The sequence below is a fragment of the Carcharodon carcharias genome, chromosome 4 (genome assembly GCF_017639515.1).
Source record: "Carcharodon carcharias isolate sCarCar2 chromosome 4, sCarCar2.pri, whole genome shotgun sequence".
Classification (NCBI taxonomy): Eukaryota; Metazoa; Chordata; class Chondrichthyes; order Lamniformes; family Lamnidae; genus Carcharodon; species Carcharodon carcharias.
In genome coordinates, this window is record NC_054470.1 from 114,975,719 (window position 1) to 114,995,351 (window position 19,633).

The 19,633-nt window shown below is 43.7% G+C and overlaps 1 protein-coding gene across 5 annotated transcripts in view; it reads left to right on the forward strand.

Moving 5' to 3' along the window:
• Positions 1-4,406, forward strand: part of unc45b (unc-45 myosin chaperone B) — a 57,949-nt gene extending 53,543 nt beyond the window's left edge. For 3 of the 5 annotated variants that reach the window (XM_041186302.1, XM_041186301.1, XM_041186303.1), the window contains exons 18-20: positions 235-352; positions 1,108-1,263; positions 3,792-4,406. In XM_041186302.1, coding sequence (XP_041042236.1) covers positions 235-352; positions 1,108-1,263; positions 3,792-4,064 — 547 coding nt within the window. In that variant the 3' untranslated portion in view covers positions 4,065-4,406. The remainder of the gene's footprint in view (positions 1-234; positions 353-1,107; positions 1,264-3,791) is intronic. The other 2 variants (XR_005942827.1, XM_041186304.1) reach the window with 2 other exon arrangements.
• Positions 4,407-19,633: the final 15,227 nt, after the last annotated feature.

The following is a 19,633-nucleotide window of genomic DNA, read 5'->3' on the forward strand; positions in this document are numbered from 1 at the left end:
CAGAAAATGTTGGAAAAACTCAGCAGGTCTGGCAACATCTGTGGAGAGAGAAACAGAGTTAATGTTTTGAGTCCGTGTGACTCTTCTTCAGAGCTTGCTGTGTGCAAATTGGCTTCTTTGTTCCCTACACTACAACAGTGATTACACTTCAGAAGTACTTCATTGGATGTAAAGTGCTTTGGGATGTCCTACAATTGTGGAGTGCAATATAAATGCAAGTCTTCCTGTTTTTAGGCAAAAAATAATCAAGGAGAAGGCGTTGCCTGAGATTGAATGTTACATGTTTGAGGAACATGACCAAATTCGACAAGCAGCCACTGAGTGTATGTGCAATATGGTCGTCTGCAAGGAAGTAAGTGAAAATCCAACACAGAAAGAGTCAATACAACCTTTATTAAACATTTTGGGGAAATGGCTTATTTTCTTCATCAACTGTGAACAGCTTTAGAAATATAACTTTAATGGGAAGGAGATAAAATCCTTCTGTCCAACAGAAAGTCATCAATATAGGGATTCAAATTAACTTGAGCCACAATCAATGCTCCAACATTGGGCCTGATCTTGTTGCAACGAGATATCACACTGCCTGCCCTATTGGTTACAGCATTTTCCACACTCTTGAGCATGAACTTTTTTGCACCGTAACTTGCTGAGAGTGTGAGCTGATAACGACACACTGAGGGCAACAGGACATCTCGGACCTCACAAAATGACAACACTAACAACCTCTCTCCTTAACCAATGAGATTAAAGGATTCAGAAGCAAACAAGAGGAATGACTGTGAATTTGCACCAGCAAATGCTTAAAAATAACAGGGAGGCTAAGGGTGACATTCAGTTTGTGTGAAGCCATTGGAGGATTGGAGTAAATCAAGCAGCAAGTTCTGGAGATTTACAACTCAGTGTATCTCCATCCCCTGAACTCACTGCATTGGCAATTTGCTCATTAATAACAGGGTGCATCATTAACACATCATTACCATTTCAGGAAGGTCTGTCCTACTGTGTTATCGAAGTGATGAATATTGTCGATAGTGTCAAACAAGGTTACGGTTGAGTCAAGTACTTCAGTTGTTAGAGCCCTGAAGTCCTCTTATTTTTGCTAAGGTTCAAGAACGCTTTGTGGCTGAAGGAAATGACCGATTGAAGCTGCTGGTGCTGCTCTGTGGTGAAGATGACGTAAAGGTCCAGCGGGCAGCTGCAGGAGCTGTTGCCATGCTTACCGCGAGCCGGAAGGAGCTCTGCCACAAGATGACAAGAGTGGTGAGTGCCACCAATTGACAGCTGCAAGACCAGCTCAATGCTGTAATTCTGAACAAAAGAAAGAGCTGGCATTTATATAGCATCTTTCACAGGACGGCATATATGCTTTACAACCAGTGAAGAACTTCTGATGTGTAGGTGTTGTTGTAATGTAGGGAAATGTGACTAACACTGAGAAGATCTCATCTTCCCTCTCAGGTGGATGTAAAAGATCCCACAGTCGCTATTCAAAGAGGAATAGGTAGCATGTCCTGGCTGATATTTAATCCTCGATCAGCATAACTAAAATAAACTGCCTGGGATCTTACTGTGCACAAATTGACTTCCTCATTTGCTACATTACAACAGGGACTACATTTCAAAAGTACCATATTCGCTAGAAAGAACTTTGGGACATCCTGAAAGGTGCTATAGAAATGCAAGCCGGTCAGTACTTCTGCATATGATAATGTCATTAAATGTGCCATCAGTAAAAGGCACTAAACTCATGTGCCCTTGGTAAACTATTGCTCTTCATCCTTGACTTATCTGTATCCTTTGACACTCAAGCTACATCATCCCCGTCTAATACCTTTCCAATATCGTCCAGCCGGGTGCGATGGCTCTTGCCTGGTTCCTTCTTAACCAAACATAGCCAAGGAATCATCTTCAATAGCTTCTCTTCTCATTCACTCACCATTATCTCTGAAGTTTTGCACAGAACTACTCTAACCCCTTCCTTTCTCTCATCTACATGTGCCCCTTGGCGACATCATCCGAAAACACAACATTACTTTCCACGTCTACATAAGAATTAAGAACAAAAGAAATAGGGGCATGAGTAGATCATTTGGCCTTCGCATCTGCTCGGCCATTCGGTATGTTTTTGGCTGGTCTTCTATCTGGACTCCACTTTCCTGCCCACTCCCCATATTCCTTAATTCCCTGTAAGATGAAAAATTTAATGATCCCAGCCTTAATTTTTTTCTTTATTCTTTCATGGTATGTGGGTATACTGGTCAGGCCAGCATTTGTTGCCCATCCCTAATTGCCCTTGAACTGAGTGGCTTGCTAGGCCAGTTAAGAGTCAACCACATTGCTGTGGGTCTGGAGTCACATGTAGGCCAGACCAGGTAAGGATGGTAGATATCCTTCCCTAAAGGACATTAGTGAACCAGATGGGTTTTTACAACAATCAGTGAAGTTTCATGGTGACCATTACTGAGACTAGCTTTATAATTCCAGAATTTAAAAAAAATCAATTCCAACAGCTGCCCTGTTGGGATTTGAACCCATGTCTCCAGAGCATTAGCTTGGGTTTCTTGATTACTAGTTTAGTGACAGTGCCACTCTTCACCATCTCCCCTAAATAGAGCATCCACAACCCTCTGGGGTAGATAATTCCAAAGATTCACAACCCTTTGAATGAAGAAATTTCTCCTCATCTCAGTCCTAAATGATTGACACCTTTATCCTGAGACTGTGCCCCCGTGTTCAAGATTCCCTGACCAGTGGAAACAATCTCCTACCGTCCACCCTTTCAAACCCCTGCAGAATATTGCATATTTCAATGAGATCGCCCCTCATTCTTCAAAACTCCAGAGAGTATAGGCCCAATTTACTCAGCCTCTCACCCAAGGACAAACCCCTCAATCCAGGAGCCAATCTGAAGAATATTTGCTGTACGGCTTGCAAGGCAAATATATCTATCCTTGGATGTGGAGTCCAAAACTGTGCACAGTGCTCCAGGTGTTGTCTCACCAAAACATGATTTACTTGTAGCAAATGAATGCTGATTACACAACTTTACCTCATCACCACCTCCCTTGACCACTCCCGCCCCTGGCTCTCACTGTCTCCAAATTTTCTCCAATTAAATATAGGGAAGACTGAAGCCATTGTCTTTGGTCCCCACTGCAAACCCTGATCCCTATTCTCTTCTCACTGTCAGCTGTTGAGGTTGAACTAGACTGTTCATAATCTTGGTGTCATGTTTGATCCGGAGATGAGCTTCAGAGCACATATCTGCAGCATCACTAGGATCGCCTATTTCCACCTTCATAACATCACCCAATTCCACCCCTACCTCAGTTCATCTGCTGCTGAAACCCTTGCTTATGCCTCTATTACCAAGACCACTATTCCAATGATCCTCTAATTTCCATCAATTTGAGTTCATCCAAAAATCTGCTGCCCATATCATTACTCGCACCAGGTTGTATTCCCCATCACCCCTGTGTTGACCTATATTGGCACCCGGCAATGAACAAATTTAAAATTCTCATCCTTGTTTTCAAATCCCTCCATGGCCTTACCTCTCTCCACCATGTCTCTAACATTCACATCACTAATGACGTAATCCACTCTTCAGTCAATCAGTGGCACTGGAAACTCTATTGCCCTTATATGGCCATGACTCCATTTTGTTTCTCCCAGATTCTCCCATTGTTCCCGTCACTGTGGTATCTCACAGCAGTTGCCGTTAACAGATTGGAGTGGGATTTTTGAAGGAAATTTGATTGGATTTTAATCTCTGTCTTTGTTCACAGACTGCTCAGTGGCTGGAAATTCTTCAGCGACTCTGTATCCATGACAACATGGAAGTTCAACACCGAGGCCTGGTCATTGCTTTTAACTTGATGGAGGCGGACGTGGAAATTGCCAAAAAGCTCATTGAGAGTGAATTGCTGGAAGTCCTGACTGTGATTGGAAAACTGGAAAATAATGTAAAAAACCAAGACATTATCAACATTGCTCGTGAATGTTTGGTGAAAGCAATGGATTACTCTCTTATTAAACCAACATCCCAGTCTGGAATATAAAGAGGAGCCAGTGCAAATGGCTTAGATTACAAAATTAGGCTACACTGTGAGGAATTATTGGCTATTTACTCACAGCCTGTATCACTCCAAACACCAACTATTTTTTTAAACTAATTGCCATTTTGACAATGTTACATGGACGTTAGAAAGTATTTGTCAGATTTATTTGAAATAGTTGTTGACTTCATTCTTGCAACAAACTTTTAACTGGAAGACAAGCATCAAAAATGAGTAAATGTGCTGGTTTTAATTTTACATTTGCATTTTTAGTGTTGAATACTTTGAATATTAAGGACTGGAGCCTAAACGTTCCTTTAAGCAAGTAAAGAGGTTGCTGTTAAACAGTGTACTCGAATGTTTTTTATTTACTGGTATATGCTCATATTCTCCTCAGATTTTGAACAATAACAATAACTTGCATTTATGCAGCATCTTTAACACAGTGAGAGCTCTGAAGACACTTGGCATGAGCTATTATTGAACAAGATTTGACACTGAACCTCATAAGTAGATTCCGGACAGTGACCAAAAACTTGGTCAAAGAGGTAGTTTTCAAGGAGTGTCTGAAAAGGAGACAGAGGGTCAGAGAGGCTTAGGGAGGGAATTCCAGAACTTAGGCTCCAGGCAGCTGAAGCCACGGCTGCCAATGGTCAAGTGATTAAAACCGGGGATTCACTAGAGGCCAGAATTGGAAGCTGGAAGACGTTACAGACACAAGGAGAGGTGAGGCCATGGAGGGATTTGAAAACAAGGATGAGAATTTTAAAACAGAGGGCCTGCTGGACTAGGAACCAACATAAGTAAGCAAACACAGGGTGTGATGCATGAATAGGACTTGGTGCAATTTGGGGAATAACCAACATTTCGCAAATTTGAGATACACCAACTTATTGCGGAAACTGTTAAAGTAAGTTGCTGGACTGATTGCTAAGTCTCTGTCAATTCCCACTGCCTTCAAAATCAATAAAAATGAGAACATTAAAAGAAGGATCATGAAAAACAAACCTGAGACATAGGAACAAGAGTAGGCCATTCAGCCCTCCACCATATGATGGCTGATAGCATCAGTAGCAACAGCTTCATGATATTTGACATATGTTAGTATTAAAACCTTGGACTTCCGGGTATCATGCGCCACATGGTATTGTTTATGTGTAGGTTGTTTATTGACAATGTGCATGAACCACTCAACACATGTGGTGAATTGGGAATCCAAATGTGTGGAATTGCATTTCTGATGACGAGATGCTATCATTCAGCATGTGATCTCAATCCTCCAATTTGTATGGTGTGTACATGGGAACATTTACCTTTTTGACTGATTCTTGCTTAAAATGCCATGTTTTTTTGAACACTGTGAGCGCTAGACTGATTTGGTCACTGAATACAGGTAGTTGTTTGCTCAATAAGTACATATGTGTGAAGTACTTTACCTGTACTGTGTGTGAGCTGTTTTCTACTAAACTTAGTGCTTGTGGCTAAAGCAGTGTTTTGTAACCTCACCTGTGTCTCCAGCACCTTCTAATAGACAATGCTGCTTATATGTGGTAACTGGAACAAATGTTTGTTCTGTTCCCTGTACCTGATTTGTGGGATAATTTCCTGCATTAGATGCCAGCACACCAATCAATGCCAGGTTACACCCGCTAATGTCTGCTAGCAACAATTACTTGGATGTATATGCTTGCTAACATCAGTATACTTTTGTTAATAACTTTTAGCCTAGAAACTTGAGCATCTACAAAATGGGTGAACATGGGTTTAGAGTTGGGTTGCAGTGATGTTTGAACAATGTAAAATCAGGCCAGAAAGTCAGATGTTTACGGTATGGAATGATTAGAACTGGGACACTGCAGGTCTTCATGACAAGTAGTGCCACAGGAACATGGAAACATGTGGAGGCCATTCACCCCCAGCAGTTCTAGCCAATATTTATCCCTCACCAACACTACTGACACAGATTGTCCAGTCATTATTGCTTTGTTGTTTTTGGGAACTATTGTGCACAAATTGGCTCCTGTGCATCCTACATTCCAACAGTGATTACACATCAGAAGAAATACTTCATTAGCTGCTCAGCATTTTGGGATATCCTGAGGTCATGAAAGATGCTAAATAAATTCAGGTCTTTCAAAAAAGAAGTGTTTAATGGGAAGCTGGATAAGTACATGGGAATGAAAGGAATAAGGGTGTGTTGATAGGGTGAGAAGAAGAGTTGTGGGGGAAGACTCCTGTGGAACATAAATACCAATATAGACTATTGTGATATTATACTGATATAATACCTCGGGCTTATTTATTGTATAAGACACAAGGCACCAATCTCTCATAAGGGATTGGGTAATCATGTTGTAGGTTCATTTATTAAGACTAGGCACATGAGAACAGTTATATATAGGTACAAAGCTTGAAGGTATCAGAGCTGTGTGCGTGTGTTCTGATGAAAGCAAATGTGCAACTATGACTGGATCACATGACACATTTCCATTCTAGTGATTTCATGCTGCTATCCCTAAAAGGCATATTGGGTTGAATGACCTTTTCAACATGTTGTACATGCGGTGTAATCTCCCTTCGTAAGTTGCATGGAAACCTTGGTGTGAATGCCCGTTTGCGCAGTTTCTCCAGGCCATCTTCATCAGTGTTCTGGCAAATTTGCAGCAGCGAAGTCAGGAAAAAACCCAGCGGATATTCCATCCACCATTGCTTTGCTCCATCTCTCTTCTCGCTATTTCCCTCATCATTTACTATCTCCGGCTCAGAAAGGCAGTCGTGGGACCCCATTCCTCTCTGATGTATGTGTTGCTCCTAGCAGGAGGGCAAGGCCAACCATGAGTGACCTCCTTTGTGAGGGCAGCATATCTGATCCCCACCCAGGCCGGCTCTGCAATGGTATGGTTCAGACTAATCAGCCCATGTTAGGAAAATTTCCTCCATTTGCACGTGTCGTAAGAATTTCTTTATGTGGTGTTCCTGCTCTGAAAGAAGCTCTCCCTTCTGTGTGTGGAATCGTGAATGCAAATTAGTCAGCTCAAAGGGTTAACTGTACATTAACATAAAATAAGTAACCTCCTCTCCTACCTCCACAAGTCAACTAGGCCATTTTAGTATCTTTGCAGCCAGCTTTCTAAATGTACTTATCTGCTGATTCACTCTTCTGCTGATGCATTGACCTATCTGATATCACCTGTCACCACTTCACAATACAGCTTATTGCCCATGCTCCATGTCTTGTGAAAATCTTGGCTAGTTTCACTAGACTGGTTTTTATCACCACCTTGATTTTATTCAAAACATTAATTAGAGCAAATTATTTAATTGTTGCCAACTGGATTTTTTGATAAAGGCAACGGCCTTTTTAAGTAACCACAGTTGGCAGATTTAATCTGGTTAAATATTAAAAAGGAAATCCAAGAAAAATTCAAAAATACAAATGCAAAATTAATGGGTTGTGATTTGGCTGCCTGAACCCTAAGCTCTGGAATTCTCTCCCTAAACCTGTCTGTCTCTCTAAGTTGAAATTATATTTCACATCCTTGTGTTCTAATGTAACCACAGTTGCCAATGGTGGACCAAACAGAGTGGGTGTTAGACAAAAGTTCAGAATTGGAGGAATGCAGATATCTCAGAGTTGTAGGGCTGGAGGAGGTTACGAAAATAGAGTGGGCCAAGGGCATTTGGAGGAATTTGAATGCAGCGAAGAACATATTAAATTTGAGACACTACTGGGCCAGGAGCCAGTGTAGGCCAACGAGTGTAGGGTGCAGAAGGCAGTTGCTTAATTATGGCCCCTAGTTCTTGTCCATATTTGGAAATATCAACTCCAAATTTACGCTATTGAAACACTTGCTTAATTTTACAGGCTTATATCAGGTCACCCCCTCCATCTTCTCTTTTCTAGAGGAAGGAGCCTGTTCTTTCCTGATGGTGAAAATGCCAAGACTGCACAGGGAAGCAGCATTTGCAACTCATAGAAAGTCAACCAAGAAATGGGAGAAATAGGAAGCAAAATGGTAAGGTCAGGCTGGTCAAGGCATAGCAATGGTGGAAGTCAGGGTCAATTCCCGATTAGGTGGATTATTAAAGTATCAGAACTGCTATGTGCTCTCTCATAATATCCTCAAGGGGTCATAAGTATTTGAAAAACTAAAACCAGCTTCTGGAAGTTGAGACCACTGACATAGAGCTTTCTAATACAGACACAGGCCATTCAGCCCAACTGATCCAGGCTGGTGTTTATGCTTTTTAAAAATTCATTCATGGGATGTGGGCATTGCTAACTAGGCCAGAATTTATTACACATCCCTAAATGCCCCTTGAGAAGGTGGTGGTGAGCTGCCTTCTTGAACCACTACAGTCCATGTAGTGTAGCTACACCCACAGTGCTATTAGGGAGGGAGTTCCAGGATTCTGACCCAGTGACAGTGAAGGAACGGCAATATAGTTCTGAGCTGCACATGAACTCCTCCCACATACTTCATTTCAACCTTTCAGCATAACCTTCTAGGGAAGTGACCTGATGAAAGAGGTTAATTGCACAGACGAATAGCTAGGCTTACCAAGATTTACAATTCTAATCTCATTCCCAACAATTCCATCATGACCTAATATCTGCCCCATCACCAGGCCAGACATATCAACCCAGAAGGAAGTACTTAGTGAGCATGAGGACCTGCAAAATACTGTTCCTCCACAGAGAGTGAGAAGCAACAGTCACTGGATGTATGACGGTGATGTACCCAAAGACTTTCCGTATGGTGAATTTGTCACTGGGTCACGACCTCTTGGGCATCCATACCTTCGCTACAAGGACACCTGCAAGTGAGGTATGAAGAGGGTGTTCATTGACACTGGCAGCAGGGAGACGGTCACTGATGGCCATGACCTCTGGAGGCTGACAGTTTGGAAGGACCTTGGAGGAGATGAGCAGAAACAAAAAGCTCAGCTGGCCAAGAAGAGGGCCCAGAGAAAACAGAGGCCAGCGTATCGTGCACCTTCTTGACCCAGTGCCTTCCTCTGCAGCTAATGTGGCAGGGACTGCCATGCCAGCATGGGGCTGCTGAGCCATGTCAGGCAATACTTAATATAGAGGTGACCACCACTGCATAAACCATTGCCTTTAATGAGACCGAAGGCTGCCACATTCAAAGGGGAAGCTAGATAATCTATGTAACTCTATAAAACCTTCATGATTAAATTCTCCATTCCAGTTTCAGTTTTTTGTTTTGTTTTATTTGCTACCTGTTCCTTGGTAACACAAAAATACAGAGTTAAAGGAATGTGCCTTAAAGATATATCTTATCACCCATATCCTGAGTGCATTCCACACTTATCAGACGGGCAAGTGAATGCTCCATTTAAATACCTCGCCTTCAATATTAATATAATTCACTGTGACTGGCAATTGGAGTTCTCATGGTGGCTTAGATTTACAAAGTGGTTTCTTATTTCTACAGGGGTTTTCAAGAATGGCAGTATGGATCAGGAATTAATTTAATTGATGGGGTTTAAAATGCAGAAAGTGGCATTAAGAAGGGATCCATATGGTTATCTCCCAAACTGTGTGTGATCACAAGCCATGCTTGGGTTTAATCCATGCTTAGTGCATAGATTCAGTAAACATTGACATAAAAATAGCGTCAGCTCCAGGAAAAGCAGCACATGCCTGGCTGTCAAAACATTTACGTCATTAATTAATTGAGGTTTAAGGCTTCAATGACATTTCTGGAGCAAGTTAGCAACCTGTTACTTGATTTAATACTGATCCTGAGCCTTCCTACACTTTCCTGTAACTGTCTAAATGGCTGTGGTGATCACAGTGGCTTCAATTCAGGATGACACTCCCAGTGCGAGTATTGAAGGGGTGCTGCACTGTCAGAGGTGCAGTCTTCCAGGTGAAATGTTAAACTGATGCCCCATCTTCCCTCCCAGGTGGATGCAAAAGATCCTGTGGCCGGTATTTTGAAGGAGAACTGGGGAGTTCTCCCTGTTGTCCTGATCAATATTTATCCCTCAACTAACATCACAATAAAACAGATTATCTAGTCATTATCACATCGCTGTTTCTGGGAGCTTGCTGTGCACAAATTGACTGCTGCATTTCCTACATTACAACAGTGACTATACTTCAGAAGTGATTTATTGGTCATAATACTTGGGGAATACCCTGAGTTTGTGAAAGGTGCAATATAAATTCAAGTCTTCTCTCTTTCTAATTCAACAAACCAGATCTCACCACAGATTTTAATAGGGGACAGAATTGGGGTAATTAACTGTTCAACTTTCTCGCTGAAGATCCCTTTGGAAGAGTGCAAAATTCCCAAAAAAATATAGGGTAGGGAATGGGAAAAGTCACTATAATTTCCTGCACCATAGGAATGGCATAGGTATACCTTCTGTTTTTGCATTAGCTGTGTCGAATATCCATATTCCGCCAACATTTATGTGAGTAGCGCTAGCTAAACCAGGCATGACTTGCTGAGATGGTAGTCCTGGGCCTGAATTTTTCAGTCAGCGGTTGGGCTTGGCAGGGGCAGAGCCGACCACCCCCCTCGATTGGCTCCGCGCTACCATTTTACGTGGACGGGCCAATTAAGGCCCACCCAGCGTAAGATGCAAGCCATAGCACTCAGCGCTACCAGCGCAGGCACGGTTAGGGTGGAGAGGGAGGAGGGAGGAGGGAGAGTCGGGGCCTGCGCTCTTTCGCGTATGCACACCAAAGAGCGCTTCAATCTCCCCGAGACACGGAGCTGCCTCAGGGGGATTGAAGTGCTTTTGAAATAAATAAATGGTTTGAACATCTATTTAAATATGTCTCCTCATGTGACTGTGTCACATGAGATGGGACAAATTTTTATATTTCTGAAATTTTTTTTTCAGTAGTAAAACTTTAAGAAAACTTATCCCGCCTGTGGATGAGGTTTCCTAAAAAACGGGAAGGCCGCTTGACCTTTTCGTCTGCCCGTCAACTGTAAGGTTGAATGGGCAGCGTAAACAACGACCTTAATCACTTGGTTAATGGCCTGAATAGGCTGTTTATATATCGGCGGGTGCACAGCCGACTCTGGTGTGTGCCCGCCGAATGAAACATCACGAGACAGCGCGATGATGTCAGGATGCACGCCCAATGTCGTCGCGTATCATTTTACATGCCGGCATGTCGGGCCCACCCCCCACACGCCGAATGAAAAATTTAGGCCCTGATAATGAAAACTTCTAAATGGAAATAATATGAAGATGGGCCTTGAAGATTTCAAGTGATGGGGCTATGATTATTTCCTTTGGCAGTTTGTTCCACTGCAGGAAGAAAGATTGTTGATACACTTTCTTGGATACAATTGGTCTTTGTAGTTTGTATGCTTTGTACTATGTCACATGTTTTCAGTGAATTCAGGTTTCATTGCCTTCCCTTACCTTGCTCAATCTTGTGAGGTCATTAAACCTCCTCCCACACTGTGTGGCAGTTCATGGGCTGGTGGAGATTGTACTCTGTACAGGACAAATGGAGGTGACCCCCATGACCAGACAAAACAGGGAACAAAACATAAAATGCTAGAAATATAAAGTAGCCATGTGAACACATAAAGACAGAAAAGATTGATTAGCATTAAGGGTAGAGATTCTTTTGTCACTGATGATCTCTTGATGTCTCTAAAAAAAGAGACAGTTCAAGTACAGTCAAGGTATATTCCTACAAAGGGGAAAGGTAGGGCAAACAAATTGAGAGCTCACTGGATGATGAAAGAGATAGAGATGAAGATGAAGCAGAAAAAACATGTTTATAACAGATTTCAGAAGGATAACACAATGGAGAACCCAGCTGAATATAGAAAGTTCAGGAATTGAGAAAGCAGGTAAGAGAAGTTAAGAGAGAGTATGAGAAGAGACTGGCAGCTAATATAAAAGGGAATCCAAAAATTTTATAGGTATATAAATAGTAAAAGGGTGGTAAAAGGAGGAGTAGGGCCGATTGAAACCAAAAAAGGGATTTACATGTGGAGGTGGGGGTCATGGCTGAGATATTAAATGAATGCTTTGTACCTATCGTTACCAAAGAAGAAAATGCTAACCCTGCTCATGGTGAAAAAGGGGGAATTCAGACACCAGAAGGATTTAAAATTAATAAGTGAGATGTATTAGATAGGCTGTCTGTGCTTAAAGTTGATAAGGCACCAGGATTGGATGAGATGCATCCAAGGATACCGAAGGAGGTGAGAGTGGAAATTGCGGAGGCAATGGCCAAAATCTTCCAATCTTTCTTAGACTCGGATGGTGTCAAAGGACTGGAGAATTGCAAATGTTACATCCTTGTTCAAAAGTGACTGCAAAGATAAGCCCAGTAACTACAGGCCAGTCAGTTTAACTTCAGTGGTGGGGAAACTTTTAGAGTGTATAATTCGGGACTTAATTAGCAATCACTTGGGGAAATGTGGGTTAATTAAGGAAAACCAGCACAGATTTGTTAAGGGCAAATCATATTTAACTAACTTGTTTGAATTTTTAGATGAGGTATTGGAGATTGTTGATGAGGGTAACACTGTTGATGGGGTGTACATGGACTTCCAAAAGGCATTTAATAAAGTGCCACACAACAGACTTGTGAGGAAAATTAGCGCTCATGGAATAAAAGGTACAGTAGCAACGTGGATACAAAATTGGCTGAGTGACAAGAAACAAAGACGTGGTGAACAGCTGTTTTTTGGACTGGAGGAAGGCTTGTAGCAGAGTTCCTCAGGAGTTGGTCTTAGGGTTTCTGCTGTTCCTGATATCTATCAGTGACCTAGACCTTGGTGTACAGGGCACAATTTCAAAATTTGAGAATGATATGAAACTTGGAAGTATTGTGAACCATGAGGGGGATAGTGTAGAACTTCAAAAGGACATAGACAGGTAAGTGAAATGGGCGGACAAGTGGCAGATGAAACTCAATGAAAAATATTGCAAAATGATTCATTCTGGTAGGAAGAACGTGGAGAGACAATATAAAATAAAGGATACAATCCCAAAGTGGGTGCAGGAGCAGAGGGACCTGGGTGTACATGTGTATAAATCCTTGAAGGTGGCACAGCAGGTCGAAGGCATGGTTAATAAAACATTACAAAAGCAAGGAAGTTGTGTTAAAACCATATGAAACACTGGTTCAGATTCAACTGGAGTATTGCATCCAGTTCTGGGTGCCATATTTTAGGAAGAATGTGAAGGCATTAGATAAGGTGCAGAAAAGGATCATGAGGATGGTTCTGGGTTACGTGGATAATTTGGAGAAATTGTGACTGCTTTCCTTGGAGAAGAGAAGGTTGAGAGGAGATTTGATAGAAGTATTCAGAATCGTGAGGGGTCTGGACAGAGTAGACTTGGAGAAACTGTTCCCATTAATGGGTCATCTGTGAGCCAGAGGGCACAGATTTTAGGTATGAAAACAAAAATTGCTGGAAAAACTCAGCAGGTCTGACAGCATCTGTGGACAGAAAGACAGGGTTAACGTTTCGAATCCGTATGACCCTTCTTCAGATTTTAGGTAATTGCCAAAGAAGCAATGGTGACATTAGGAAAGACCTTTTTACACAGTGAGTGTTCAGGATCTGGAAGGTGCTGCCTGAGCATTTGACAGGGTCAATTGAGGCTTTCACAAGGGAATTCACAGGGATCATTATCTGAAAAAGAAAAATTTTCAGGGCTACGGGGAAAAGGCAGGGGAGTGAGACTAAGTGAATTGTTTCTTCAGAGGGCCATTCATTCACGGAATGTGGATATCACTGTCTAGGCCAGCATTTATTGCCCATCTCTAATTGCCCTTGAGAAGGTGGTGGTGAGCTGCCTTCTTGAACTGCTGCAGTCCATGTGGTGTAGGTACACCCACAGTGCTGTTAGGGAGGGAATTGCAGGATTTTGACCCAGCGACAGTGAAGGAACAGCAATATATTTCCAAGTCAGGATAGAGAGTGACTTGGAGGGGAACTTCCAGGTCGTGGTGTTCCCATGTGTCTGCTACCTTTGTCCTTCTAGATGGGAGTGGTCATGGTTTTGGAAGGTGCTGTTAAAGGAGGCTTGATGAGTTCCTGCAGTGCATCTTGTAGATGGTACACACTGCTGCCATTGTGCGTCGGTGGTGGAGGGAGTGAATGTTTGCAGATGGGGTGCCAATCAAGTGGGCTGCTTTGTCCTGGATGGTGTCAAGCTTCTTGAGTGTTGTTGGAGCTGCACTCATCCAGGCACTTGGAGTATTCCATCACACTCCTGACTTGTGTTTTGTAGATGGTGGACAGGCTTTGGAGAGACAGGAGGTGAGTTACTCACCACAGAATTCCCAACCTCTGACCTGCTCTTGCAGCCACAGTATTTATATGGCTGAGTCCAGTTCATTTTCTGGTCAATGGTAACCCCCAGGATGTTGATAGTGGGGGATTCAGTGATGAGAATGCCATTGAATGTCCAAGGGCAAAGGCTAGATTTTCTCTTATTGGAGATGGTCATTGCCTGGCACTTGTGTGGTGCGAATGATACTTGCCACTTGTCAGCCCAAGCCTGGATATTGTCCAGGTCTTGCTGCATTTGCACATGGACTGCTTCAGTATATGAAGAGTCGTGAATGGTGCTGAACATTGTGCAATCATCAGCGAACATCCCCACTTCTAACCTTATGATGGAAAGAAGATCATTGATGAAGCAGCTGAAGATGGTTGGGCTGAAGACACTACCCTGAGGAACTCTTGCAGTGATGTCTTGGAACTGAGATGACTGATCTCCAACAACCACAACCATCTTCCTTTGTGCTAAGTGTGACTTCAACCAGTGGAGAATTTTCCCTCTGATTCCCTTGGACTCCAGTTTTGCTAGGGCTCCTTGATGCCACACTCAGTCAAATGCTGCCTTGATGTCAAGGGCAGTCACTCTAACCTCACCTCAGGAGTTCAGCTCTTTTGTCCATGTTTGAACGAAGGCTGTAAAGAGGTCAGGAGCTGAGTGACCCTAGTGGAACCCAAACTGAGCGTCATTGAGAAGGTTATTACTAAGCAAGTGCAGCTTGATAGCACCGTTGATGATACCTTCCAATACTTTACTGATGACACAAGTAGACTGATTGAGCATGAATTGGCTGGGTTGGATTTGTCCTGCTTTTTGTGTACAGGATGTACCTGGGTAATTTTCCACATAACCGGGTAGATGTCGGTATTGTAACCGTACAGGAACAGCTTGGCTAGGGGCATGGCAAGTTCTGGAGACAAGTTCCTTTAAGACCCTTTAAGACTGTTGAAGTGCGGCCTAGTCACTTATTTGTACTAGAGTTGATCTGTAGACAATTTTCTAAGTGGAAAGGTTAAGTTTATTTACAATACAGCCAGCAGCAACCACATGCGTACTCTCAACTCCATCTCTAGCTCCACACTGACTGTGGAGATAGCCCGCGCTGTTCACACATTGGATTACAGAGATCATGTGATCTTACATCACAGGACTATTCTTAAAGGTACAGTCCAACATTTAACAAAACCATAATTACTACACCCTCAAAACCTATCTCTCTGATCAAGCTTTCGATTGCCTGTCTTAACATTCCTTTATGTGGCTCAATGTCAAAGCTTGATCAATAAAACTATGTGGGAAGTTTTACTATCTTGGCTGAGGTACCAGGGTGGGAGATGAGGAGAAGTGTTCTAAAAGACTTCGATATTATTTTGAGAGCAGGAGAATTCTTGCCAATATTTATCGCTCAACACACATCACTTAAAAAAAAAACGGATTATCTAGTCATTTTCACACTGCTGTTTGTGGGATCTTGCAGTGTGTAAATTGGCTGATGTGTTTCTTACAACAGTGACTACACTTCAAAAAGTACTTCAATGCCTGTAAACAGTTTGGAACATCCTGACGTCAGGAAAGGTGCTGCAGAAGTGGAAGGCCTTTCTTTCTAACTCTCGACCTACAGGGTCACCGGCATTCGAATGAGGCTTAGCACACTCTGATAATGGATTGTGAGAATATTTATGCAGAGGCTCTCTCCATGGGCACAATAAAGATTTGTAAACTCAATAGCCTAATGGAGAATGCTCCATGTTGATATTCTAAAGGTCTTTCACCTCAAAGCTAATTGTAAGTCATGACTCTTTCAATGTTTGACAATGAAACAATGATAGTTGTTCACTGGAGTCATGTTCACTACAGTAGGCAACACTCCATTATTTTTGCAACAGCTCTCTATATCTTTTTATGATTGACAACCCTAACCAGAGAACAGGGCACTGTCAAGACTGAAGAGGAAATGAGATCAACTTAGGAGTAGAGAGAAAGACGGGAAAGATTGTAGGTCGTAGGAGCAAAGGAAGACAGGGGGAACTGAGGAATGTAACAGTTTGAGGGTCTTGAGAAGGAGAGAAAATCGATGCAAGACAGTTTGCAGTGTGCTGATAGATTATACTTTCCTGCAGAGAACTTCAATTGCCTTTTGTATTTTAATCAGATGGGTGAAGAACTACAGGAGGGAGTAAAATTTGAAAAACATATTTGCTAGGTAAGTTGAGATGGGGTAAGGGGAAAATGGATGGAAGGAAGCTCATGTGGAGCATAAACACCAGCACAGAACAGTTGGGCCGAATGGCCTGTTTCTGCACCTTAAACTCCTATGCATAGGAACACGAGAACTGTTTGCTGCCACTGTAATTGCCACACCCTAAAAGTTAAATTTGCACCTGCAATTCATTCAGTTTGTCCCTTATTCTCTGTGTTTGTATGGAGAACACTGATTTAGGCCACGTACACTAACCTGTCCTTCAACTCTAATGTTTTACTCATGTGTTTCCTATTTCCTAGTTTAATAACTTTACATCTTTTAGTTTTCCCTTTACCTTTAGTGCCTAAAACACAATTTGTGACTATTAAGATGCAAACATTTTAATTTGTACACAGTAAATTCCCATAAACAGCAAAGTGATATTGATCAAATAATATGTTAATGAAGTTGCTTGATGGATAAGCATTGGCCCAGGACACTGGGGAGAGCATCCCTGTCTTTCAAAATAGTGGCTGTGGGATCCTTCATGACCATCTGAGAGGGCCGGTGGGTTTAACGTCTCAAGTGAAAGACAGCACCTCCAACAGTGCGGCATTCCTTCAGTACTGACCCTCCAGCAGTGCGGCACTCCTTCAGTAATGACTATCCAACAATGCAGTGCTCCCTCAGTATTGACCCTCCAACAATGTGGCACTCCTTCAGTACTGACCTTCCAACAGTGCAGTACTCCCTTGGTACTCACCCTCCAACAATGCAGTGCTCCCTCAGTAATGACCCTCCAACAGTGCTGGCACTCCCTCAGTACTGGCCCTCTGACAGTGTGACACTCCCTCAGTACTGACTGCCCTACAGTGCAGTACTCCTTCAGTACTGACCCTCTGACAGTGCGACACTCCCTCAGTACAGACCCTATGATAGTGTGGCACTCTCACAGTAATGAAGCTACGACAGTATGGCACTCCATCAGTGCTGACCCTCGACAGTACAGTACTCCCTTGGTGCTGACCCTCCAACAGTATGGAGCCCTCTCAGTGCTGACTGTCGACTCTGCAGCCACACTTTCAGTACTGTTGTCCCTCTGACAGCACAGCCCTCCATCAGTACTGACACTCCGACGGTGCAGTGCTCCCTCAGTATGAGTACTAACTAGGGGTGAGTGGGAGAGGTGTACTGGCATGGTGAGCTTGGGAGGGGGGGAATGAACGTGTTGGGACTGTGAGGTTGGGAGGGGGAAGGAGGGTGTCCTGGAGGAGGAGGGAGTACGGAGGGGAAGAGTATGGGGGTGAAGAGGATGTAATGGGGGAGAATGTGGCTAGTAGGGAGATAGGTGTAATGGTTGGGGGAATGTGTAAGGGAGGGAGTTCAGAAGGGGATGCCCAGGTAAATGTGCAAGGGAGGGGTCTGTGGAGTCAGTGACTGCCTCCTGGGAAGCGAACTGAGGGTGGGGGTGGTTGGAGTGAATGGTGAGTGTGAGAAGGGGCAGAGGGAGACAGTAGGGTAGGAGGCTGAGGGTACATCGGTAACAGTAGAAGGGACAGCAAGGGTGATTGGTGGGGACACAGAGGGAGACATGGACCCTGGGTGTGGGAAGGAAGGGATTGTGGATGTCAACCTGGATGGGGGTGAGATTTTCAGGAAGGTAGGGAATGTGCATGTTCACCTGGATGTCCTGGAAAGATAACGGTTCAGGTTGGTAGGTGACGGTGGGGAGGTCGAAGGTGATGCCGGGGTGGTGGACTGTGATGGGAGAAAGGACGGGGGGAGGTGAAAGGACGGGGGAGCCAATCAGAAAAGTGATGACTACCATGCTGTGCAAATGGAAAGTGAGCGGCACAGGTGCTGCATGGGAGTATGATCAATGGGTGGGCGGAGAGGCAGGTCGGCTCAGATGGACAGCTGAAAGAGAACCCCAACAGGCAGCATTGAAAATGCTCAGGGCAGTGAGGTGAGTGTGATAGATGAAGGCTCCTTGTGAGTGGGAGAGAGTGTTTGCATAAGGCTCCAACAGGCCCTGCCACACACACACTTCTCCCTCCAGAATGAGTCGTGGTCCAGCTGTGTGCAGCTGAACTGCTAGTGGTGGGGGCATGCTGGAGGAGGACTCGTGAAACCTGCCAGTGAAGCTGAGAAACAACATTACACATGACTCAGTGAAAGTGAACATATTTTCAGATTATAAATTGACAAAATGTTTTCACCTGTACAACCACTTGTGATCAGGAATTCTTAACTTTTCTACGCCTGCCACTTCTTCTAGGTGCTGCCCTGACATCCGCAGCAGGGGTGGAGACAGCCTGTGCAATGGTCAGCCCTGTTGTCTCTGATGACTTCGACGTGGATCGTCTGGAGAGCCAAGGCCTTGAGGGTCCTAGTTTGCTGTGGGCCAGCTGCTCCCTCTGTGGTGATAGAGGATGAGGTTGAGGGGGTCACAGGCAAAGGGAGCGGACAGCCTGTGAAATTCCTGAGTAGACTGAATAGCCGGCAGGCAGCCGCTCCTGACCTGCGGAACTCATTTGCATACAGCACACAGCTGCCTCGTGGAAGGATGATGCCCATCCAGGTTAAATACCATGAAAAAGACCTTTCTACAGGGATAGCTAATAGCGAACGGCAACAAATTAATATTGAGAAATGGCTGACATAATCTCACCCTGCAAACGGAGAAAAAGCCTTTTATTCCCAGAAACAGGCAGATGGGCTGTGTGCACGGCGTCGGCATTGACGCATGCACGGAGGGTATGGGCAGGCTGGTGCTGCGGAGCGATGTCACTGGGTTTCTGTGCATGCGCCGTCCAGTGCGCATGTGCAGACGGCTATCAGTGGCCATCTTGTGGTGGCAGGAGACACAGCGGGTCCTGAACACCTTCAGTCAACAAAAATCCATCAATCTCAGCATTAAAATTAACGATTAATCTAGCGTCAGTTGCCATTGCGGAACCTAATGCCCAATTTCTCCCACCCATGGGGCTCTTTTGATGACCTCGTATAATGGAAAGCACGATTTATTCCGTGAAATGCTCACATGATGTGACTTGAGGCACAACCATAATAACTAAATTAG